Source organism: Dipodomys ordii, unplaced genomic scaffold (assembly GCF_000151885.1).
Source record: "Dipodomys ordii isolate 6190 unplaced genomic scaffold, Dord_2.0 Scaffold44, whole genome shotgun sequence".
Classification (NCBI taxonomy): Eukaryota; Metazoa; Chordata; class Mammalia; order Rodentia; family Heteromyidae; genus Dipodomys; species Dipodomys ordii.
The window spans coordinates 2,294,779-2,320,028 of NW_012267260.1; the positions used below are offsets into that span (position 1 = coordinate 2,294,779).

The 25,250-nt window shown below is 46.7% G+C and overlaps 1 protein-coding gene across 1 annotated transcript in view; it reads right to left on the reverse strand.

Moving 5' to 3' along the window:
• Positions 1–1,981: 1,981 nt before the first annotated feature.
• Positions 1,982–25,250, reverse strand: part of Mlip (muscular LMNA-interacting protein) — a 61,128-nt gene continuing 37,859 nt past the window's right edge. The window contains exons 9-11 of the mRNA XM_013019062.1: positions 16,782–16,910; positions 4,151–4,357; positions 1,982–2,083 (exon numbers count right to left, since the gene is read on the reverse strand). Of these exons, the coding sequence (XP_012874516.1) occupies positions 1,982–2,083; positions 4,151–4,357; positions 16,782–16,910 (438 nt within the window). The remainder of the gene's footprint in view (positions 2,084–4,150; positions 4,358–16,781; positions 16,911–25,250) is intronic.

Below are 25,250 nucleotides of genomic sequence, written 5' to 3' on the forward strand. Positions count from 1 at the left end.
CGGTGGGAAGGTGTGACATCACGGGGGGGGGAGAAGGCGGTGGGAAGGTGTGACATCACGGGGGGGGAGAAGGCGGTGGGAAGGTGTGACATCACAGGGGGAGAGGCGGTGGGAAGGTGTGACATCACAGGGGGAGAAGGCGGTGGGAAGGTGTGACATCACAGTGGGGGGAGAGGCAGTGGGAAGGTGTGACATCACGGGGTGAGGGGGAGAGGCGGTGGGAAGGCTGTGACATCCTGTGCGTGGTTCACCTGGCCGGCATCCAGGTAACAACGTGTTCCCACCTGCGCGTGCTACACAGCCAGCCAGCCTGGAGCCCACGGGGACAGGCCTCTCTGGGGAAGGAAGATGAGTGCCGCCACTCATCAGACACCTGGCGACGGGGGACAGATGACCCCCCCAGACACCGCATCCACACAGAGCCGGGCAGCCTTCAGCAAGGCGGATGCGCTCAGGCACTGGTAACCCAGGTGCTCAGATCTGTGTCTGCTTAAAATAATCCCCATCATGCAGGCATCTGGGCTCAGCCGATTCCAAGACAAGCAGGAGATCACCTACGATAGTCACGAAATGCCTTCCAATAGGCAAAGACGACGGAGATCGGAGGGAAGGAAGGGGCCAGAGAATGTTGGTGCGTGGAGGGAGCAAAGGGGAGGGAGACTATGACGGATGAGAATGGAGAAGGATGGAGAAGCGGGAGGCTGTTTTAAGTGGGAGAATACAGAAGGAAGTTGGCCTGGAGAAAAATAAGCAGCTCCACTGAGCGAGGTAGGATAATAAGACCACAAGTAGGAGACAATAGGCCGGCTCAGCAAGTGAAGCCGCACGGCGTGGTGAGTCGCCGACGATAAGGAAGGAGGAGAGAATGAATCACAAAAGACAAATTTAGTTTTGAGTTTGGGGCTTTAGAATTATGATATTAGTGACACAAGGTGGGAAGCCAGAGCAAAACTCGCTTCGGGTAAATGAATGTGTGAGGGAGACCAGCATGAAACTCCGGGGAAAATGACAAGCTGAAGGTAAGAAATCACAGCTCAGTGGAGAAGCAGAATTGGAAATGTGGGTTTAAGGTTTCACAGGCTTATCAAACAATCCCTGAGGTCTGTGACTGGTTGAATGTCTGAAGCACAATTAGAAGAGGTGAGGTCAGGTGCCATGATACCTATGTGTATAATACAGATACATGCACACACAGACCCACATATATACATATGTACACATAGCTCAGTGAGAGAATTCTTGCCAATAAGGAGCAAAATCTTGGATTTAAAGAGGAGGAGAGGAAGAGGAAGGAGGAGGAAGAAGATTAAAGGAAATAATAGAGAAACGAGGAAAATAGAGATGGCAAAATCAGGGAACTGAATGTATATGTACCCCAGGAACTGAGTCAGGAGCGAAACTTTACCCTGGTTAAAACAATCTCTGAAGAGTAATTGAAGGGAAAGTTCAAGAATGCAGTCACAATTTAGTTTATAGAGAGGAGTGGTGATGATCTTCGGCCATGATGATAGAATTTGCTAGATTGCTGCAGTAAGAAAAGGAACGTAGAGGTGCCCCTGTTGGTCTCTTGTTCACTTGCATGTTGCTTTTTGTCGTGAACCTAGGTTTCTGCATTTTAAGAAGCATTCAAGGAAGAAAGAACAAAGATTCATGAGAGCAATAAATGACACATCCCGATTCTTTGAAATAAGGTCTAACCTTCATATGACCTTGTTACAGATGAGTTCTGAACATGGCGTGAGGCCAGTGTCTACCACTATAAACATTAAGCATCAAATTGGTTAATCTGCATATTTTAACTGGAGAAGTACAATACAAAGTCTAAGCAGCTATGATGGTTGAGGCATTGTTTTGTGTGCTTCACCGAACTAGTCTGTCTTATCCTCATACTACTCTATCAGGGTGGAACTGCTGTAATTCCCATACAAAGCTGGGCAGAGCAGAGGCTGGAGTGCTGTATGGAAGAGGCGGGGTAGGGGCATCAACTCAGAGAGACTGAGGAGAAGCCTGCGGCTCTACGGGCGCTGTGACTCCTGGCAAAGATGGCCTGGATACGCAGAAGGGATGACTCTTTCTTCATGGGCTGGAGGAATAAGAGAAAGGTGATGTCATGGCTCACGGGAAGATGAGAGGGGAAATAGGTGATGTAATATTAGAGCTCTGGGAAGACAGAAAGGAGAGGAGGGGTCCGATGAGCCCTGAAAAGAGTACTGCAGAAGCAGCCGAAGCAGCAGAAGACTGAAACTTGAGATCAGGAAGACAGAGCCTAAAGATCAATAAATCAAGTACAAAACAACTCAAGTCAAGTCTGGGGTTCCCCAGGGAAGAAGGGGGAGACCTGAGCTCTCCGATGAGCCCACAGACAGATGTGTGAGGTCAGACTTGCAGTAAGGTGAGGGGTTTGGAAAAAGTTCATCTCGAAGGCAGCTCCTGTTTTACAATTCCAGGGAAAGATGTTTCAGGTGAAAATAAAATCTGATCAACTGGATACACATAGATAGTACTTTGTAGATCTTAGTAGAAGAAATAGAGATACAAGACTAAGCAACTGAATCATCCACTAATAAATACTGTCTGACTGAAGGGTAGGATCATAAAGACTTTGTACTATTACTTTAGGTCTAAATGGCTCTTTAAGAAATACCAGCACATCTCGCTCTGGAAGGCAGATTCTGTTATGAAGATTGTATGAGCCACAGACATGTCTTCCAGCCCACATAGCTTTCCCATTTTTAAAACTTTAATCAGGTCTCACTGTGTTTCCCAGCCTGGTCTTAAACTCCAAAGCAACTGGGAATACAGGGAATGCCACCATGCTCAGATTCACATGATGTTTAATAAAACTTTTGTTCCTCATAGCATGAATAAATAAAGGCTAAATAGGAATGAAATATGGATTCTGTCCTCAATGAACAAAACACCATGAAAATATCAAAAATAAGTTATTTCCTGTACTGCCATCTATAAATTAAATCATAACTCTCTCAGAGATGACAGTTTATAAGGAAAAATGCCTACCTTATTATCAGAATTAACTATCCCTAATAACTAAATGTTTTTCATAAATATGGGCAAACACTAAATACTAGAGAATTTCAAGCAATATAAAAACATTTTTAAGTATTATCCTCTTTCTAATGTACTTTTTTTTCAACATCAAGATCAAGAAATAACCAAAAGTCATCAAAATGTCACCGTGAACTTTGTTGGCAGAACATGGATATTTTAAGTTATTTGTTCAAGATTGATCACTTAGTCACCATGGATCAAATGTAAAAAGCTAATTCTTCCTCATATACAAGTGCCCACTTTTTGGATGGTTGGCTGTGTGTAGACTAGATTTATGAACAATATTTCTAAAATAAACATCTTAAGGCCCAAGCAATGACATCAATCACACCTCAGAAGATGGCCTTGATTAACTCTTAGCTACAGAAATGTATTGCATTAACCATAATTTGCAAGGTAAATGCTTGTGAATAAGATTTTGAACTTTAGCAAAAGACTCACTAATGGTCCAGTCCTGTCAGAAGGAAGTGCTCGGGAAGTGAGAGTCTGGGCAGCCAGCTTGCCTGAGAACACTCAAGCGCCAACCCTCACCAGGTACTGCGGTCCCGGTGTGTCGCTGCTCACCTTCTCAGAGAGCCACTGCTGCGTTCCCAAGCCAACCATCCGCACGCGCTGCTCACGCTGTCTCATGCAAGTGCATGTAGGTGCGTGTAAGTATGTATGTCTATATTCCAGCTGCTGGCTGTCCTGACACCCAGCTATGCAACAGACAGGTTTCAAAGCACAGAGGCCATGTTAGTTTGCAGACACCCGTGGTGGCTCTAATGAAGCACAAATACCAGCTCATCAAGTCACTAAATTTAAAGGGATTGGGACCAGCCCTGGAGTGGTAACGGCATCTGGTCAGTCAGGAGGACGTTTCCTGGCCTTGTCCCCTGGGGAGGCACCGTGCACGGGGAGCAGAGGTCAGGAAATGCCTCTGTGTTGTCTACGTCGCTAGTCATGCCCAGTGTCCCTCATTAGCCTGGAATGTGCTAGAATGTGCTAGAGCAAAACGAGTGGAGCTTCTGGGTACATGCCGAGTGCACCTTCGCCAAGCCACCTCCTCCACAGCCCCCTCTGACACGCGGAGGGTTCTCACCTTGTGGTAAGCGCCGAGGCCGAGCAGCAGGTGTGGGTTCTGCCACTCGTCCCGCAAGGAGGAGGAGGACAGGTGGCTGAAGGGTCCCGGGGTGAGGCCGTCAGCCCGAGAGGGAGGCGCAGGCTGCAGCAGGGACTTAGCAGGAGGGTAGAGCTTAGTCTGATACAGAGGATGGAGCGAGACGCGCTGGGGAGGGACGGTCAGGCCCTGGGGAGGAGAGGAGAGAGCCACAGAGCCCGTGTTAGAGGAGGAAGCCGGGGTCAGGAGGGCGCAGAGCAGGCTCCGCTGACATCCCTCCGTCCTCTCCCCTGCCTCCTCTGCGGAGGAGGGGGAGGTGCTGTGTGCTCCCTGTGGACAAGAAGCTGCAGGGAGGGAAGGAGAGCCTCCCGGCCCGCCGGCCTCCCGGCCCCGCCGTGCACTCTATCTGGACTCTGAGCTTTTGTAGCATCAGGAGCAGAGCAGAGCCTTGGGGAAACACTGCGCCAGGGACCGAGCTAGTTGTTGTTTTATTGCCCAGTCGTCCGAGGGTTTTCTCCTTGGGGCTGGTTAGAATCCGCCATGAACATCCTCCTCATCGGAGGAGAACGTCGCCCCCCCCCGCCCCGTATTTGTCTTCTGGGATGTGAGTGGAATAAAGTTTGCCCTGAGCTCAGGCATCACTAGGTTTGTCTGTTTCTAGAAGCCCTCTGCCCTGGGCCATCCCGGGGCTTCCTGGCAGGAGCTGTGCTCCTGTCTGCGTGGTGGGCTGTAGGATGGGGGAGGGGGTGGGGGAGGGTCAGCACCAGACGCCGGGGTCTGCGGGCCTGCGTCACAAGCACCTGTGCCCCCCACCAACTCCCCTCCTCCAAGCCGAGGCCTTCCAGGACTGGCCACCGTATACCTACTGAGAACTGGGCGCGCGGTGGAGACCAGCACGCTGCTTAGCTACACCATCACACACCATCGCGGCCCCAAACACTCCCGCCCCGGCCGCACCCCCTCCTTTACACACACAGTGCAGGCTGTACATGACATGGCGGCTGTGCTTGACACGCTGTGCCTGACACGCTGTGCCTGACACGGCGGCTGTGCCTGACACGGCTGTGCCTGACACGCTGAGCCTGACACGGCTGTGCCTGACACGCTGTGCCTGACACGCTGAGCCTGACACGGCTGTGCCTGACACGCTGTGCCTGACACGGCGGCTGTGCCTGACACGCTGTGCCTGACACGCTGTGCCTGACACACTGTGCCTGACACGCTGTGCCTGACACGCTGAGCCTGACACGGCAGCTGTGCCTGACACGGCGGCTGTGCCTGACACACTGTGCCTGACACGCTGTGCCTGACACACTGTGCCTGACACGGCAGCTGTGCCTGACGCGGCTGTGCCTGACACGCTGTGCCTGACACGGCAGCTGTGCCTGACACGGCTGTGCCTGACACGGCTGTGCCTGACACGCTGTGCCTGACACGCTGTGCCTGACACGGCTGTGCCTGACACGGCTGTGCCTGACACGCTGTGCCTGACATGGCTGTGCCTGACACTGCGGCTGTGCCTGACACGCTGTGCCTGACACGCTGTGCCTGACACCGCGGCTGTGCCTGACACGCTGTGCCTGACACGCTGTGCCTGACACGGCTGTGCCTGACACGCTGTGCCTGACACGGCAGCTGTGCCTGACACGCTGTGCCTGACACGGTGGCTGTGCCTGACACGCTGTGCCTGACACGCTGTGCCTGACACGGCGGCTGTGCCTGACACACTGTGCCTGACACGCTGTGCATGACACGGCGGCTGTGCCTGACACGGCGGCTGTGCCTGACACGCTGTGCCTGACACGCTGTACATGACACGCTGTGCCTGACACACTGTGCCTGACACGGCAGCTGTGCCTGACACGCTGTGCCTGACACGCTGTGCCTGACACGGCGGCTGTGCCTGACACGGCTGTGCCTGACACGCTGTGCCTGACACGCTGTGCCTGACACGCTGTGCCTGACACGGCGGCTGTGCCTGACACGCTGTGCCTGACACGGCGGCTGTGCCTGACACACTGTGCCTGACACGCTGTGCCTGACACACTGTGCCTGACACGGCAGCTGTGCCTGACACGGCTGTGCCTGACACGCTGTGCCTGACACGGCAGCTGTGCCTGACACGGCTGTGCCTGACACGGCTGTGCCTGACACGCTGTGCCTGACACGCTGTGCCTGACACGGCTGTGCCTGACACGGCTGTGCCTGACACGCTGTGCCTGACATGGCTGTGCCTGACACTGCGGCTGTGCCTGACACGCTGTGCCTGACACGCTGTGCCTGACACCGCGGCTGTGCCTGACACGCTGTGCCTGACACGCTGTGCCTGACACGGCTGTGCCTGACACGCTGTGCCTGACACGGCAGCTGTGCCTGACACGCTGTGCCTGACACGGTGGCTGTGCCTGACACGCTGTGCCTGACACGCTGTGCCTGACACGGCAGCTGTGCCTGACACCGCGGCTGTACCCGGCAATTTTGAGAAGAAAAACTAACCATCGTTGGCAAGGAGCACATTTCCAAGGACTGTTTGACCGCCATCTCCTTCTGAAAGTCCTCAAACTCGATTTCGGTTATTTAACAGCCATGGCACAGCGGCTATGGAGACAAAAGCCGTTCTGTCCTTGCGTTCCCCAAACGAGCCCAGCCTGTCAGGGCGCAGGGCTCCGGCCGGGGCGTGGGTGTGGCTGCCGGAACCGGCGGCTCGCGTTGCTACTCCTGACTGACTCTGGTGACTTCCCTGCACCGTCTCTGTTGGATGTTGACAAACCATTTGCTACATAAACGTCTCTCCGCATTACCATGGTCTGTAACCACGATTATTTAATTTCAAAACACGAAAAACCCCTGCTGCTGCACCCGTGAGCTGAACCTGTTCAGAGTAGCTTCTGGCTGCTTTTTGTTTGGTTGGGCTTGCTTTGCTTCTCGCAAGTGGCATATTGGACTTTTTCCCTTCATATTTGCTAGGAAATTGTGTTTGGGGAATAATATGCATTTCTGTTACAACTGGAAATACAATTATATCTTTGAATTCACTTGCACAAAGGTTGTGAAAAACCAGTCTCATCTTTTTAATGTTCTTCATATTATGGCTGTTTCTAGGTTTATTGTGTATTTTATATTTTCTCCCTTTTATTAATATTTTCTTTAAAAGTTTACTATTTTGTGCATTTTTTCAAAGACTGTATTTCAAATTTATGATTGCTATAGATTTTGTTTCTAGCTGTCTTTCCTTAGTCCTTATGAATTCTTTCCTCTTACTTTTCATATATAAATGATAAAGATTTATCTCTAACTAGTACATTCTCTAAATTCTTATTGAATTTTCCAATTTGGATTCTTTGATAATGAATTTCCATTCTATTTTGCTCACTTATTAAACATACCTAGTTAAAATTTTGCTTCAAAAATGATGCTTTAACTATATCCAATGCCTTCTAATGGATAATAGTTTTATGAATAATGATTTCATTACCTTTTCCAAATAGAAAGTTTACTTTTGTCAAGTTGTAGCTCCTTGTCCATTTTAAAGTTTAAATGTTATTATAAGACAGCAGATAATTATTATAGAAAAAATCAAAATATATAAACAAGCTAAATAGACAACATTAAAAATGCCCTCAATTCTAAGAACCCCAAAACAATTCAAACACCTTTGTTTCGGGGCTGAGAAGCATCATTCTATCTAATGTTGAAATATATGACAAAGCTGTAGTAAACAAACCAGTGGTGTGGTGCATACACCCGGATATAGCAATAATGGAATGGAGTAGAGAACTACGACACGAGTCAATCCACTATGATGAGTCAGCTGACCTTCCCAAGGTCGCCAGGTCACAAGTAGGGGAGCAACAGCTCCTCTGTGATCACCACTGAGAAACGAGAGCAACCAGCAGGGGAAGGACACCAGGCCCTGATCTCACGCCACGCACAACCATTACCAAACAGATAAAAGCCTTAAACAGGAAACTCTAAAACTCTTGGAAAACTCTAAGACCAGCCAGACAACACAGAAAAAAAAGAGTTAAGATTTAGATACTGGCCTGCGCAAAGATCATAGACTACATTATAGGAAGTCCAGGGAGTGAAAGTGAAGGCGGCGAGCATACATCACAGATGCGCGGTCACTAAGGCAGGAGACAGTCCACCAGCTGCCCACAGAGGCCAGCCGAGCAACGGTCACTAGGACAGGAGACAGTCCACCAGCTGCCCACAGAGGCCAGCCGAGCAACGGTCACTAAGGCAGGAGACAGTCCACCAGCTGCTCCCAGAGGCCAGCCGAGCAACTGGGCTTCTTGATTTTGAACCTGGGGCATAATTTCTTGTTAATAAAGTCTTTCTATTGTTGATGTCATTTTTAAAAGAAATAAGCCAAACCTAAAAGAAATGGATCAATCCCTAACCACTTATAAGAAATAAGGCAAACTCAGAAATGGGGAGTCGCGGGCGGTGTCCAGGGGTTGGGGTGCGGAGGACAGAGGACGGAGGCCCAGGGAAACCAGGCCTCCCCGTCGTACAGTGCGTTCCGGCCACCGGCGCTGCGCTGTTCACCTGATACTCACTAGGAGAGCACATTGGAAGTGCCCCTGCCTACCCAACACGGTGTGTGTGGTTTGACCATTCTGGTTATGGTAATACCTATACCAACCGTGCATGCATCACGGCGTCGCACGGTGCTTCTTAAAAGTATGTCGTTTTTATTTATTGATGATACTCCAGTAAGGTGACAATATTTCAGAAATAACTATATTTTTTAAAATCAAGAATGCACACAAATGCATGGGTCCCATTAAAAATAGTGAGTAATGCGGGCACCGGTGCTCACACCTGTCATCCTAGCTACTCAGGAGGCTGAGGTCTGAGAATCGCCGCTGGAGGCCAGCCCGGGCAGGAAACTTTCGTCTGTGAAACTATGTATGATCTCTAATTAACCACCAAAATTAGAAAATAAAAAAGAACCAGAAACAGTGCTCCAGACCTCAATTCAAGCCCCAGGAATGGAACCAAGTACTTAAATAAGGAAGACTTAGAAAGGTCAATAAAATGGTGAATAGTTGCCTCAGTTTTCTAAAATGAAGCCGGTTCGAGGAGGCCAGGTTTCCCCAAACACACAGAGCCGCGTTCTCCCCGCCAGTTCCTGTCATCCTGTTTCTCTCTTTCCCAGGAGCAGAAAAGTCAAAGGCTGCAGTCACGAATAACCAGGATGCGCTCCCTTAAATGGCAGAGACACAAAGGACCAGGGCCCATCACTGGTCCCCGGAGAGGCCACCAAACAGCCAGCCTGACTGCAACGCAGGCAGCGGAGCCGAGGTCTACAATATTCTGAGCAGGGAGCACCCAGGCTCCACACGGGGGCATCGTCTGCCTCACTGGCCGGGGAGCCACCGAGACTGGGAGAACACAGCCTCCCAGCACGGAGCACGGAGGAAAGACAGCTGGAAGACGGAGGTTTGAACCCAGCGCCTTCACTAACAATCACAGTTACTTACCTAAGATGTGTTCAAGGTCTTAGAGAAATAAGAACGCGCCACAGCCAAGATTAGTATGCAGAAAGAAATAATAAAGATCAGAATCAAACACTTAAAGAAGAATGAGGACCAAAAAATAACACAAAGTATCAGTGAAGCGGAACTGGATCTTTGAAAACAGAAACAATATTGACAAGCCATTAAACCACACTAACCAAAACAGACCTACAGGACAGAAATCATGTTTTAAAGAGGAATATGGAAATACTGCAACAAATACCACACTGAAATCCAGAGAATCGGTACCGATTGCCTGAAAACGTTTATTAAAATGAAACCTACAAGAAATGTATCAATCCCTAACCACTTACAATCTTCCAAAATTGAATAGTGAGGATATAAATGAGGGTTCAGACCGAAGCAGTAATACAGAGGCTCCAACTAAAAGGTAAACCCAAGACTAGATGGATGGGCTGTTGAATTCTGCCAGCCTCTACAGAACAGTAAACATCGATCGATGCACACCAAACTGCTCCACTAAGTAGAAATGGAAGACGCACATTTAAACTCACCCTTTAAAGTCAATGTTGGCATGAAAAGTAGATTAGGATACAAAAAAACTTTAAGCCAAAAACTATAGAGAGACTTTCTCAATGAGCTCATTGCAAAAAAAAATCCTTGATAAAATAGATACAAACAGAATTTAACAACATAGAAAAAGAGCATGCCCATGATCAAATTGCTCTCCTGCACAAATGTAAGGATGGCTGACACATGCCAGCCAACAGAGGCTGCAGAGCACAGCAACAGAACAAAATTCACATGGCGATTTCCATAGAGATGTTGCTTGAGTGACAAACTCCAAGACACTAAGATGCCCTCAGCAGATGCCTAGAGAATACAACGCCAGTGGTTCTGGAAATGATTTCAAGAGCTGACACATGGGCTCACCTCAAATTAAAAGCTTTCATGTGGCAAAAGAAATAATTAACAGAATGAAGAGATAACATTGATCTGGGTTGGAAGTAAACCTCTGCCAGCTGCTTACCTGGCAGGTGATTAATGCTCACTGTAGATCATAAGCTGAAAACACAAATACTGAGAGAACAAATAACCCACACAATAAACAGGCAACTCACGCTTTCAAATGGAATTGAAATGGCCAAAAATCTATCCAGATACATGTTCGACTAAATCAAAGCTACCCTGAGATTTCATCTCAGTCCAGCTAGTCTGGCTCTCACCCAGGAAACAAAAAACAACAATGAATACTGTAAAGATCTTGAGGCCAAGGAATCTTCCATAGCATAGCTGTTATGGAAATTAGAATGGAGAATCCTCAGAAAACCAAAAGCTGACCAACCATATCCAGACGAGATTCCTTCACATCCATGTCTATTGTACACTATTCACCTGGCCAAATTATAGAATCAGCCCAGGTGCACATCTACCAATGAATAGATAAAAATGACATAGCACACATGTGCACAATGGAGTATTATGCAGCCATAATGAAGAATTACATCACTTTCAGGAAAATGGAAGGAACTGGAGATCATCATGTTAAGGAAAGAACGCAGACTGAGACAGACAAATAGCACATGTGTATCACACATGGATGGGTGAAGGGAAGATTACGTAGGGATTGCTGGGGTGTGGGATCCAGCAGAGAGAGGCTGAAATTGTTAAAGAAGGGTCTGGAGGATGAGGGAGTGGTGAGATGAGCTTGATTGGGGATCATTATACAGATGTATGAAAATACTGGAATGAACCCCTTTTATATAATTAATACACTGCTGAAGAAGTCCACCCTGTGGTCTGATTCTAAGTATCTTCCAAAAAGGATGAAAGTCAGTTTCTGATAAAGGTTCTGGCACAACCATGTTCATTGCTGTTATTTATTGTAAATTTATGGAATCAGGCTAGCTAGCCACTACAGATGAACAGACTGGAAAAATATGGCTTGTATACATGATGGAATATTATTCAGGCATAAAGAAGGATGGGATGAATAAAATGTGAGAAAGCTTCATCTTAAACTTTCTAAAATGATTGTAACATAAGAAATCTCAGTTTTTCTCTTTCAGGCAAAAGAAATACAAAGGCAAGGAAAAACACCCTAGCCAGCCACTTTATTTCTGCAGAGTAAAAAAAGGTTTTACATAGCATTTTAACTGAAACATATTTCCTAATAAGAGGCTAACTCTGATGAAAGATAAATTTATAACAGAAGAGAACAGACTATCTCCATTGGAAAAACAAATGTTGAAACAGTCCTTTTTGGCAAAGCCAGAATCATGCAGAATAAAAGTCAACAACTGTCTGTGTCCCCAGCGACAGATGTTTGCCTAAATACTACCACCACGGTGATGTCAGGCAGAGACGCTGAAGGCTCAGCCCAAAGATGATTTAAATCACCAGATAGAGCCGCGTGCCGGTGTCTCACGCCTGTAATCCTAGCTACTCAGGAGGCTGAGATTTGAGGATCTTGGTTCAAAGCCAGCCGGGGCAGGAAAGTCCATGAGACTCTTATCGCTAATAAACCACTAGAAAACTGGAAGTGGTGCTGTGGCTTAAGTGGTAGAATACCCTCCTTGAGCTGAAGAGCTGAGGGACAGCGCCTAGGCCCAGAGTTCAAGCCCCACAACCAACAACAACAACAAAAAATCACCAGATAGAATTTGAGTCACGCACACCATCCAAAATTTTAATGTCAGAAAATGCACATTTGGTAGGGAGCAGAGTCAAATCATCTACTGAAATCCAGAAGAAACAAAGAAACAAAAACCCACAATGAAGAAAATTCCCTACAATTATCTGTTTATGTGCTTTGTGAGCAGCGTGGAAGAATTATGCTAAATGGTCATTTAACACAAAAGCATATTCTCATCCCTAGGGAAGCACATTAGAATAAAAAATAAAATTTGAGAGGAATACATGCTGAGAATCATTATTTGTTTTAACAGGAAAAGGGAAAATATTTCCCCCTGACTTTCTTGGAAAATCAAATAATACTCTCCTGTTAAGTCTATCCAAACCACTTTTTATGGCTCCTGAGGGCTTTAAGAAAGTAATAATCTCTCTAAGTCTGTGGGCTGAGCTATCAATTTGTAAAAACATGAAAGTTTTACATGATAGTTTATCTAGATCTATCTGATGTAACATTTTGGAAAGTTTGCCATTGTTGCTTAAATTAAAATGCAGATCTTCAGGTAGAAATTCTTTTTACCTAGTTTGATACAATGAAAGGATCACAAAACAATCGCGATATTGTTCACACAAGTAGTCGGAACAAAGTAAAGAAGTCACCCAGCTCTTCAGTGCCTTTATTCCCTTCCAAGAATGGATTTTCTAGAACCCTTCATCTCCTGGAGATCCATTTGTCCAGTGCATTTTATTAATTATTTGCTAACTCTGCCTTGAATTCGCCAGAGAAGGCTGTTTCAAAGGATATCATCTTCAGTGAAATTTGTATGCTTAAGGTGAATGGTGTAGATACTTTGCAATCACTCAAAAAGACGGTAACATTTTACGCTAGTGCGCGTGGAGAGCATTTCAGAAAAGCATCATATTCATTAAAAGACTAAACAAAAATCTATCAATCAGAGAATGCTGCTTCCTGTCCAGGCTACTCTGATGTCAAGGTCGCTCAATACTAAGTCTCGGTGACTCGGTTGATGCGTTTGTTTTCAAACGTTCCTCCTAGCACGGCGACGCTGTTGCCAGGCAGACGTTCAGTTCACAATCGGCTCAGAGCCTTGTCACTGTACCTCTTTAAGACACAATAAACACATCTCCGCCTAGTCTCACCATCATCAGCCTCTGACATTGCGTAACCGAGTTCTGAAATCATATTTCATGGCAGTGAGTCTGCCAGGGAGAATTTATTGACTTAGCGATCCCATCCAGCACCTCCAGCCATGCGGAACTGCCCCCCCCCAAGTGCGAGGCACAGCAGCAGTGTGAGCGTTTTTCAATTTGGCCCAACTGCCTGGCAAAAGAATTTTCTATTACATGGGTGGGTGAGATCAACCCAGTCTGAAACCGTTCAATTGGCTCTGTGGCAGCCAGGAACGAGCGCACAGAAGGAACTGGAACTGAACTGGAGTCCCTGGGCGGAAGTTCTGCTGGAGTCACAATGCTGAGATAATAAACTGGGAAAACACCATGCTGCCCTCAGGCTCCTCCTGTGGGAGCCACCCCTGGCCTCTGCCCCCGGCCTCCGCCCCCCAGCCTCTGCCCCCGGCCTCCGCCCCCCAGCCTCCATCCCCGGCCTCCACCAGCCTCCACTCGAGGCTCTGCCAGCAGGGAGGCAGCAGGCAGAGGGCCCCGTGCCAGGCAGGGACAGGATGCAGGTTCCTGAGGGAATCTCACTCCCGGGGCTCTGTCATGATTCATTCTCTTGTACAAGGTCAGTAAATAAGATCAGGGACCTCTGGGAATCATGTATGTGTGTGCACACACGTGTGTATGAGTGTGTACGTGTGTCTTCACATGTGTGTTCACAGGGGTGTGTGTGTGTGTGTGTGTGTGCACGCGCGCGAACCAGGGCTTGAACTCAGGGAGGGACTGATGCTCTTCCTGACATTTTTCCACTCAAGGCTGGCACTCTACCACTTGAGCCACACCTCCACTTCTGGCATTTTGCTGTTTAATTGGAAACAAGACTGATTTGTCTGCCCAGGCTGGCTTCGAACCATGACCCTCAGATCTCAGCCCCCTGAGTAGCTGAGCTTGCAGATGTGAGCCACCAGCGCCCAGCTTAGAAACTACTTGTTAGTAGCATGGCAAACATTCAATTCTTCTAGTCTGCAGACATGAGACATCTGTGTGTCCCCTTCAAATATAGATACAGAAAGAAAGAGGATCATGCCTGGGAGACTTGAGATTTGCAAAACAGTGGTATTATCAACAAATAATCTGGAAATAAATAGATTTGTCTACATGTATTTCTGAGACATAAAGAAAACTTGGAATTTGTCATAGAATTAGGAAGAACAGTGACCATCAATGCCCTTCTTCTTCTTCTTCTTCTTTTTTTGTCAGTCATTGGGCCTGGGCGCTGTCCCTCAGCTCTTCAGCTCAAGGCTAGCACTCTACCACTTGAGCCACAACACCACTTCTGGCTCTTTCTGCTTATGTGGTGCTGAGGAATCGAACCCAGGGCCTCATGCATGCAAGGCAAGCGCTCTGCCACTGAGCCACCTTCCCAGCCTTCAGTGCCATTCTTCTTAATGCCAAGAATTCCTGAACTTCAACATGGGATTCCTCATTTCAGAAGACAGCTAATGATGACAAACTGTGGGTAGAGTCTACCTGAGCATTTTCTTGAAGCCAAATGCACAAGTTTAAAACTTAGCAAAGAACAAAACTACTGTTAGGCAGCATTAGATCATATTTTATGGAATATAAGTTTCATGGGTATATGAAAATTATTTTAGCTGGTCCCAGTTTGATTTTCATATAAATGCTAGATTATTTCCAAGCTTTTTGCTATGGTCTGATGCTATCTAAAATTTCACATTGAGTCTAAAATATTCGTATTCTGCATGCAATAGATATTTATTTCCTGGTTTTGGTCATGAGGAAATGTTTTCCATTTCTGCTATGTGTAGAATTAATCAAGATAACTTATGTGCCAGAACGTGTGTCTATTTAACATAAAAGATCATATTTTATTCCACCAAGCTAAAATGTATTGCTCCAATCACCATTCTAATTATATTAATACATTCCAAAAATTTTAAACTCACTACTTTTCACTCAGACCTGGCAATATCTACCACAAAGTACATATAAGTAAATGAAAAACACTTTTATCTCCATTTTCTTCTCTGCTTTGAAACTGGCGCTCACAATGCTGCCCAGGCTGGTCTCAAACTCACGTACTCAAGTGACCCTCCCACGTCACCAGCATGGGCAGCCGTGACCACAGGCTACACCACCGGCGCTGGCTCTGTCTACACTGTATTAATCATGTATTCAGAGTTCATCATAACAAAGAATTTATCAGGAACTTGCTCCAAGACACAGAGGAATTTCAGGCGCAGTCCAAGTTAATCACAGACTTACTTCCAAAGCTTAGTAAATTTTAAGAGTTTAAGGGATCCTTAAAAAAAATACCTGATCAGAGCTGGAGGCCTGGCTCAAGTGGTAGAGCACCTATGCGGCCCATGCAAGGGTCTGTGCCGAGATCCTAGTGCAGCCCCCTTGTGCAGCCTGAGCCTGCGATTTTACTGAGGAACGGGGCCCAGAGCGGGAAGCACAGGTCTGGGGCCGCAAAGCTCACACAGGCTCCGTAAAACTCTGCAGACTTCACGTAGTACTAAAGTACTTTCCATTTCAAAAGTGTTAGTGATCACTTCAAAACACGTCATCGACTCCTCATGTATATCTCTTATGGCAGAGTATACAATGGGGCCTTCATACCTTTTCTGAGTATTTTACCTTGCTTATTGTGTAATAATACATGAGAGAAAAAATGGAGACCTTGTACCCACTTGTTTCATTTTAATAAGGAAAAAGATACAAACTTTCTCCTTGATGTCATTTTTGAAGCTCTCTGCACTGCACACATGATGTGTTTTGTTTTGTTTCCCCTAAAGCTTCATAAAGCCTTCATTGACAACTTCCCTTATTTCTTCTACAACACCTGTCAGAAAAGTGTGGCACAGCTTCTTCACACACAATCAAAACAGCCTGGGTATAGGCCAAGCACCTGCCCTGCATTTAGCAATGCCGCTGTAGGAGATGACCCCATCTCCGTCATGCTCAGAGGAGTCAGAGCACCGGACTCTTGTCTAATCTACCAGAACTAAAGCACTGCCTCTTCTCACAAGGCACTGGGCTTTCAGAATAGCCATGTGACATCGGGCAGATAGGCAGAGGTTTCTGTGTTCCTAGAGACTAATGTCTTAGTCTTTCCAACAATACAACACCGAGGAACTCTTCAGAAGACTGATGGAGAGACACGCTTCGAAATTTCATCCTGGAATTACATAAGATTTCCTGCTTATGATTTAAAAGTGGCTTTTTATATTACTGAGCATATTCCAATCCAATATGAGTTTTCTTACACATACTACACAGATTCTTTATGACAGGCATTGATCAAATGATCAGACACTTCCCGGAACGCATCCTACCTGCTCAGAGAAGAGGTTGCTGCTGTCCTCCAGGTATTTGCTGAACGGGTTGGGCTCGTACACTTCCTCCTCATTCTTCAGTAATATTCTGGATCTTACAGGTACTGGTCGAATTACTCCAGGTTTAGTCTTTATGGAAGACAAGTTAATTTTTTAATGAGAGGGGAAAAAAAACCCACAAAATGAATAAATGAGTATTATGAGGTCATTAGCTGTTCTCAGCAAGTATAAATGTTATATAAATGGCTAAAAAGCAGTTTGGAGGACAAATGTAAGGTAACTGAATTATTGCTAATCATAAAACCAGAGAGCTGTTTGATTGTGGCAACAGTCAAGTTCTAAACACCTAAACATTGATTGCGCAGATGCTCGAAAGCCACGCTGTCCTCCCTGATCCAGCCAAGCACGCCCCTCCAGCCCTGCCGGGGACCATGTTTACCAAGAGCCTCTTTTGTGACAGGGAAGCAGAGTGCTGCTTGGGGACAGCCGCTAAACCTGTGACAACTTCCTGTCTCTCGAAGCTGTTCCTGGACCCCCAAATCCACAGAGGTGGGCCTCAGGAGATGGAGCCAGAGCCGGTAAGCATATAGTCCCTCCCTCCCCACACACACACCAAACCCCCCGCCCTTTGGTATGTTGCTGTCAGTTGCCCTGCAGTTCCTCTGGGAGCCTGGAATATCATACAGCAGTGTGGAAGCTGCGAGAAACCTTACTGCGGGTTAAAAACCAAATCCCCGGAGGAGTTTAAAGTGCGTGGCGAGGCCGCGCAGGCCTGGGAGACACGACACTGTCCGAAGTGACTGCAAACAGTACTGGCGCTGCAGAGCTTCCTGCCTGAGACTCCCTCCATTACCTCTTTCTTATACAATTTTTTTCCTAACTGAAGTTTATTTCTCTCACTTGCGATCAAACGAGTTTTAGCCAAACCCATCCATCACTCATGATTTATAAAATTGTACCCACTGTTAATTTGACAGAGAGGAAGAGAGCTGTAGTTTGGGGCCACTGGAAGCAATGTTTCACCAACTCGGAAATCTCATTTCACTGATAAATGTCACAGAGATGATTGATACATTTCCAAAAGCATCTAAAAACGCAATAAGAACCGGTGACACTTTCTGTGGGAGCATTTGCCAGTGATTATCCTTCCCGACCCCGTAGCCTTTAGGAAAACAGCAAATGAGCTCTCCGCCGGCCTTGCGGCCCCGGAGGTAAGCCCAGACGCCGCATCTGCCGTCCACTCTGCAAAGCGCCAGATGTGTTTTGAGTGTGGAATAACTGTGGCTCTGCAGCACTTTGTCCAGTGGTGTCTCCCTCGCTGTTGTTGGTGAGTGTGCAAGTGGGGAAACACAACTTGAGGAAAATGTCTTCTTTCCCAGGCTAAGAAATTTCTCCTACTTAAAAAGAACACCTTGATTTCTCTCGAGGGAAAAAACGGGGCCCGTGACATCCAATTATGTGTGGAGTCTGGGAGAGTGAGAGCACTGTCAGAACTCAGCAGGAGAACAGAGCCAGGATTCGCTTATTTCTGCGGCCACTTGTGTTGTGAGGGGGGGCGCCGGTCGCGGGCCCGGGATCCTCGCTTGGACGGACTCCCTAACTCTTTCCACTTGACCTGACCACCAGCTCCACTCTCCTTCTCTTCAACTCCTTTGTGAAGTCAATGCAGAGCATCAACACAACCCCAGCACTCAGGCCTATCAGACACCAAAGCCAATATGGACCTTTCGGGGCAAGCAAGGTGTCAATGGGAGGCAGGGAAAAGAAACCCTACCAGCAGTTCATGGCACGTGAGGAAACAGCGGAGGCTCCACTGCCGGCAGGCAGACGTGTTCCACGGGTGCCCTGGAGCACGGCAGTGAACCGCAGGACTTGTGCCTGGCACCACCCAGGGCAAGACCAGAGGAGGCTTTTCTGGCTGAGTAAATATGATGTACTTCCGGGTCGAAGGTGGGTTGCTGATGGTCTGGGTTTGCCCCTCTGATGGGTCTTATGTGATTCCCTGGAGCTCCTGGATGTCGGGGTTGTCCGTTTGCTGGAGAAGCACTGGAGGGGCTCTGTCTCCTCTGTTCTAGCAGATTCTCCACGCGTGCTTATGCTGTCTGCATTCCACTGGCACACCCCAAGTCCTTCCCCTCACCCGGCTCTCATCTGCACGCCATTGCTCTTCGCCTTGAGCGCAGCTATTGCTTCCTGCTCACGTGTTTGCAGCTGCATTTTTCATTTGTTGCAGTTTGTCATCAGTATTTCACAGACACGGAAGCCAAGTCAGGGGGACTGGACACGATCTGCCTTTGAAACTTCACTTTCCTTCTCTCGGCCCTTACCCATGGCCCCCAACCCAGATGTCTGTCAGCACTGGCCAACCTAGCAGCCTAGCCCGGTGCCCACCTCTGAATGTCACATGTCCACACGTTTTATTGTTTGTCCTGCCCTGTCCTTCCATCCCTCGGGAGCCGTACCACACAGGAGTAGCAGGGGGCACATTTCTACGTATTCAAACCCATCTTCCAGGTATCAGTCTTGAAGCATGTTTTATCCCATCTTTGGAGCAGAATGCGGGACTGGTGTGGCTGCTCCTCGGATAATGTTTCTCAGGGGACCGGCCACCGGCCCATTCTTGCAAGCACAGCATTTCTCAGTGGTAAGTGGGCGCAGGATCTGCATTTGCAAACACTAAATTGCCACATGATGTGAACTAACGGCTCCATCCACGTAAGGCATTATTCGCTAGAACCCTGACTCCAAATGGGCCTGAAGGCCAGCAGTGTGAGCACCCAGAGCCCGCACCAGCGCCGATCTCAGACCCACCTCGGGATTCCAACCTGCACTTCACCCAGAGCCCGCACCAGCGCCGATCTCAGACCCTACAAGACCTCGGGATTCCAACCTGCACTTCACCCAGGCCCTAGAGGGCTTTCCATTAGACTAGAGATCATCCTGTTAAACATGCTGCAGATCTGCAGACAGGTAGGTAGATAGATACAGTAGGTAGGTACAATCGGTCAATCAATCTCACAGACCTCATCTACTTGTTTCCACAGGTGGAAGGGGAGACTGGTGCACTCATGTCTAATAAGTATGACATCTTTGCTCAGTCACCTAATACCTTTGATTGTGCGGTAGAGGTTTTCTTGAGGAACATGTTTACTTTTTGCAAATATAGTTTGCTAAGTCTGTATACACATAAACACAAAAGAAATAAGATCATCCAAATTAGGGAATTCTGTAAAATGGGCTATTATATTGCAACTATTCAGTACTCTTACAACTCAACCAGCCCTGAAAGAGCTTTCTCTTTTTTCTTTCTCTTCCTTCCTTCCTTCTTTCCTTTCTTTCTTTCTATTTTTTTTCTTTTTGGTATTGGTCTTGGGTCTTTGAACTCAATGCCCAGAGCTATCCCTGAGCTTCTTCACTCAAAGCTGATGCTCTCTTTTACTCAAAGCTGACCTCTTAAACCACAACTCCACTTCTAGATCTTTTTTGTGGTTAATTGGAGATCAGAGTCTCGTGGACTTTCTTGCATGGGCTGGCTCTGAACCACAATCTTCGGATCCCAGGCTCTTGAGTAGCTGGGATGACAGGCATGAGCCACCAGCACTCATTTTCATCTGCTTTAGAATCCATCGGAGAGGTAGACTCACAAAAGCCAGACACAATGGTCATGTTCATGACGTCAAGAAAAGCAACTGCAGATGGGAAAACACGTTAAAGAGCCTGTTCTCAACGCTAGCCTCAAGCTACAGAATGAGCTCTGGAAGACCGTCCAGGTGGCACAGGTCCATTTTCTATGAGGGGCTTACTGAGAACGGATTCACCCTGGGAACAGGACATTCTGAAGTGCCTCGGAGTTCAAACAATTCCCTGGCGATGCTCAACAGACCTCTACCAGACACTGCCGCTGGAGAGAGAGTCTCCACTGCAACTGCGGGGTCCAGAGCTCAGGAGAAGGGAGCTCTCGTTATGGGGCTCAGGGTCCAGAGGCAGGATCAGGACAACGCTCTTGATGTAGGGGCCTCGCAATGCAGGTGAGGAAGCAGCAGGTGACCGAGGTACAGGTCACTCAACCCCTGCGCAATGTCACTCAGACCCATGGAAAACCTGCCAACTGGACCCTCCATACTTCTTCTTTCCCAAGGAGAGGTGTTAGGGCCCTGAATGCCAGCCGTTGGCCACAATTCCACACTCAGTGAGATTCTGAGACTCCAATAAGGTAACGTGCACCATGGGGCTACCTAAAGAACATCAAAGAAGTCTGAAGGGAAAAAGGAATTTATATGAATTTATTCATAAATACAAAATGTTAGCTCATAGGTGACCTAGACTCTCTCCACTGAAGTATCATAATTATGTATATAATTATGTTTCATTAAAAAATAAATGTGCTAGGTGCCAGTGGCTCACACCTATAATCCTAACTACTCAGGAGGCCGATATCTAAGAATCTCGGTTCAAAGCCAGACCAGGCAGGAAAGTCCGTGAGACTCTTATCTCCAATAAACCATTCAGAAAACCTGAAGTGGCGCTGTGACTCACGCGGTAGAGCACTCGCCTTGAGCTGAAGAGCTGAGGGACAGCGCCCAGGCCCAGAGTTGAAGCCCCACGACCGACAAAAATCAATCAATCTATCAATAAGCATGAGGCTTGGGCAATAATTATGGCCCAGAGCTGAAGAATCGTGATGGATGATATAATACAAATGGACCACTTTGAACTACTTCAGGTACAGCACGCTGCAGGCTGAGCAGGCTCCTGGTCAATGCCAGCTCTTCAGCATGTTTGCCAAGGGAACCTGGTCAAGGAGAAACTGTCTTTGAGCCTGAGGAAGACATCATCAGTTCCACACAAAAGCTTTTCCAAACAACAGAGATCTCACGAGGCCTCAGAGCAATGAGTCACGCACCACCCAGGCAGGAACAGCAGCCGGCTCCGGGAGCTCGGAGAAAGTCTCCGTGAGGTTCACGCCTCTCCTTTATGCTGTTCCAGTAGACGGCATCCTGCTTGTGCTGCATCTCACCCTGGGGCTTATTCTCCATCTCTTGAGGTCTACTCTCTCACCATCAGCCCTCTACCCAGAACAGCCGTGAACGATTGGCAATGGCAGGAGATTTCAAAAGCAAGGCCCAAGGCCACCCCTGAGCTCAAGCCTGAGCCCCGTCTCATGTGGTGAGCTGGGTCCTGCACTGTCCTCTGCCACCACGGGCTGTCCCTGCTCAGGGATGAGGAAGCTGCTCATCCAGAGGACACAGCTCCCCTTGCTGCTGGTGCTTATTCTGCCCAGAGCATTGCTCTTAGCATTGCTCCCAGAGCTCAGCACCGACCGCACCAACCGGCCTGGACACAAGGGACCCAAATCCCCCCGTTCTTCACCAGCCCTTCCTGATCTTGCCTCGAGTGCTCAGAACCAGTGATTTACAAACAGCGATTCCTGTCTGTAAAGTGCACAGAACAAGGTGCTACCACGATGATCTGTGTTGACTCCATACGCCTCGATGTCACCACAATGATTTCCTATTATCCCTGCATCTTTCAGAGACTCGAGGCACAACAATCCCTGCTCGGTGCACAGAAACCCTTCTGGTGGGCAGAAGAGTTCTTCCAGCATGTTGATTAAAATGGGATGGGATTAGCAAACCAGCTTCATAAAGGACTCCCTTCCAGAGAAAACAATGAACAATGTACACATGCAGACACACATGCACACATGCACACACAAGCACAGAGCACATGCTCTGCCACTGAGCTACAGGGCAAATATTTTAAGTAATGAGATTGATGGTCTTATTCCCTGCTAATGTTGATCTGATACAACTGCAATGCAACAAGCAAATAGGCAGGTTAAGTGCTAAATGAAAACACTATCAGTGATATGCTACAATATCTTTTAAAGGATAGTACTGTGATAGTCTCACCATTTGAGCTTTTGGTTAAACTTGAGCCACCACAGCAATTTGTCATATGCTTCCTTTCTATGGTCCACTATGGTCACATTATGACATTTTTATAAATTCTCCTGTTACCCCATGTCTTTCTTTTCTAGTTCTTAATAGGTTTCATTATGCTAGTTGTGTACATAAACCTACTATGTTAGTACGTGACTCCCCTATAAAGGAAATCAAACCATTATCATATGAACTGCTTGTTTTACATTAAAATCTTTACCATGTAATTAACTCTACCACATCATATAGTACTAATATTTTTGTGATAGGTATTAGACATTCATAAAGATGGATCCATGCAATCAGAACTCCCTGCCATGTCAGCATGCATGCACACTAGGAACACGTATGTATAATGTGTATGAGTGCCCCAAGTGTCATTTTTCAAGGGCATCTTATTTAGTCACATTATTCCAAGTTGAATCACTCAAGTTACAAAGAAATTTATAACTTTATAAGTTATGTCACTAAAGAATAGTATATAATATTACATATGATTATTTCCACTCTGATTTATCATATTCCTGGGGTGCATAAATCCAGGGTTGCTGTCATGAGAGAGAAATCAAAGTATTTGGGTTGGATAATTACACCACTCCAAGAGATGTTCATTTCTTTGTGTGATAAGCTTGCTTGATAATAATCCCTCTACAAACAAACCTATATCTCAAGGAAATTTTGAGATTAAAACTTAAATTTAAAACTTGGTTGAGAAATGCCTTGAACTCTTTAGAGTAAAACTCTTTAAAACTCTAATGTAAGTACAAAGGAGTTGTCATCTAAATCAATCAAAGTAATACTTCCTATTTTCCCCTTGAGAACACAAACACAGGATTATTTCATCAACCAAAACGTGGTTCTTAGTGCATTCGTTTTTACTATAGTTAATTTAATAAAATCATATGCATATAGATGTGTGCAACAAATGTATTTGCTCTTTTGAAATAGTTCATGGAAGTAGCTTGATGTAGTGTGCATGTGTGCGCGCACACACACACATACACCACACACATTCCATCAGCTGACGCATAAAAAATCTGTATTTTGTAATCTATATGGAGTGAAATTCGGTATGAATATGATCAAAACACTTTTGTGATTTCCATATCTTACTCTGAAGAAGCGCGTGTATCATGTTTTTTAATTAATGGAATGGTAGTAATATTTCCACTCTAAAGTGGGAGCTGGTCGATTGTGTGAAGCTCCTGCAATGGCTGTTGGCGTTCCCGGTGTGAGTAACCACAGAGCCGGGCCTGGAGGAGCATGGGAATTACATCATGGAATGCTCTCACAGTTCAGTTAGGAGATGGATGTCCGATCGCCCGTGCATGACACCTACCCGCCGTCAGCCCCGTAGTGAGGTCGGCAGGAAGTGTGCGTTGTGTCTTCTGACATGCATTCCAGCATGCTTCCTGGTCTAAACCAACTGGCACTAATATTATTCACACACATGCCTTCAAAGACACCCTACCCATTGAGGTTGCCACACGTGCCAAATGGCTTTGATTGCGTGGGGCTATTTTAAGGTGACAAGTGCACGTGCTGTCTGTGAGCGGGTGAGTGGGCAGCAGGAAGTATTTGGCTGGGGCTCAGACTCTTGCACTGGCTCCACAAGTGCTCTACCACTTGAGCCACACCTCCAGTCCCATGATTCCCCCCCATGATCTTTCAGTATTACAAATAAAGTATCATTTTCTCTGTTATCAAGATACCTAAAGAATTGCTAGAAAACAGAAGAATTGTTTTAGAAGGTGACTTTTGGCTTCTTTTTTGTGTCAAATTGCTTTGTTACATGTTATTATAATTTTTAGTGATGATCTGTTGTTTAAGAATTTATAATATTTTAGACAGTAAAAATTTGAAGACATAAGGAAAATGCTTAATGGTTGGCATCTAGAAAACCTAGGGCTTAAATGTGCTAACTGGGAAGAATAAGAAATAGAAAACACTTTTAATAAGCATTCTTTTACTCTAAATGCTATCTGGAAAGTCTGGATTTTGGAATTTAGATCTGTGCTGCTCATTGGACCCACACCCAACCTGAACTGTCATCAGCTATACAAGTAAAACGCGTCTCAAAAAATTAATAAATAAAACATATCAATTTCATCCTGAAAATGCACTGAAATCCTATTTATCTACAGTCAAGTGGAATGCATCACTTAGCTTTCTATGTTTCTTCTACTTTTTATGTAGTTACCAGAAATTTCAAGATGGCCTACGTGGGTTGTATGATTATCTTTCACATTATTTTCTCTTCATCCTCTCTGCACTAACGCTCCTGGGTGACTGTCTCCTCGCTCATTTCCACAAATCCAGAAGCTTCTTTAAATGCTCAGCTGCCCCCTTCGCCTTGAGTCCCTGCAGGGTCTCTTCCATCCACAGCTGAACTCTCCTCTCCAGGTGACCCAGCCCAGCCCCCTCCAGAGCAATGAGCTGTGTGTGCAGTGTGGGCTGTGTGTGCAGTGTGGGCTGTGTGTGCAGTGTGGGCTGTGTGTGCAGTGTGGGCTGTGTGTGCAGTGTGGGC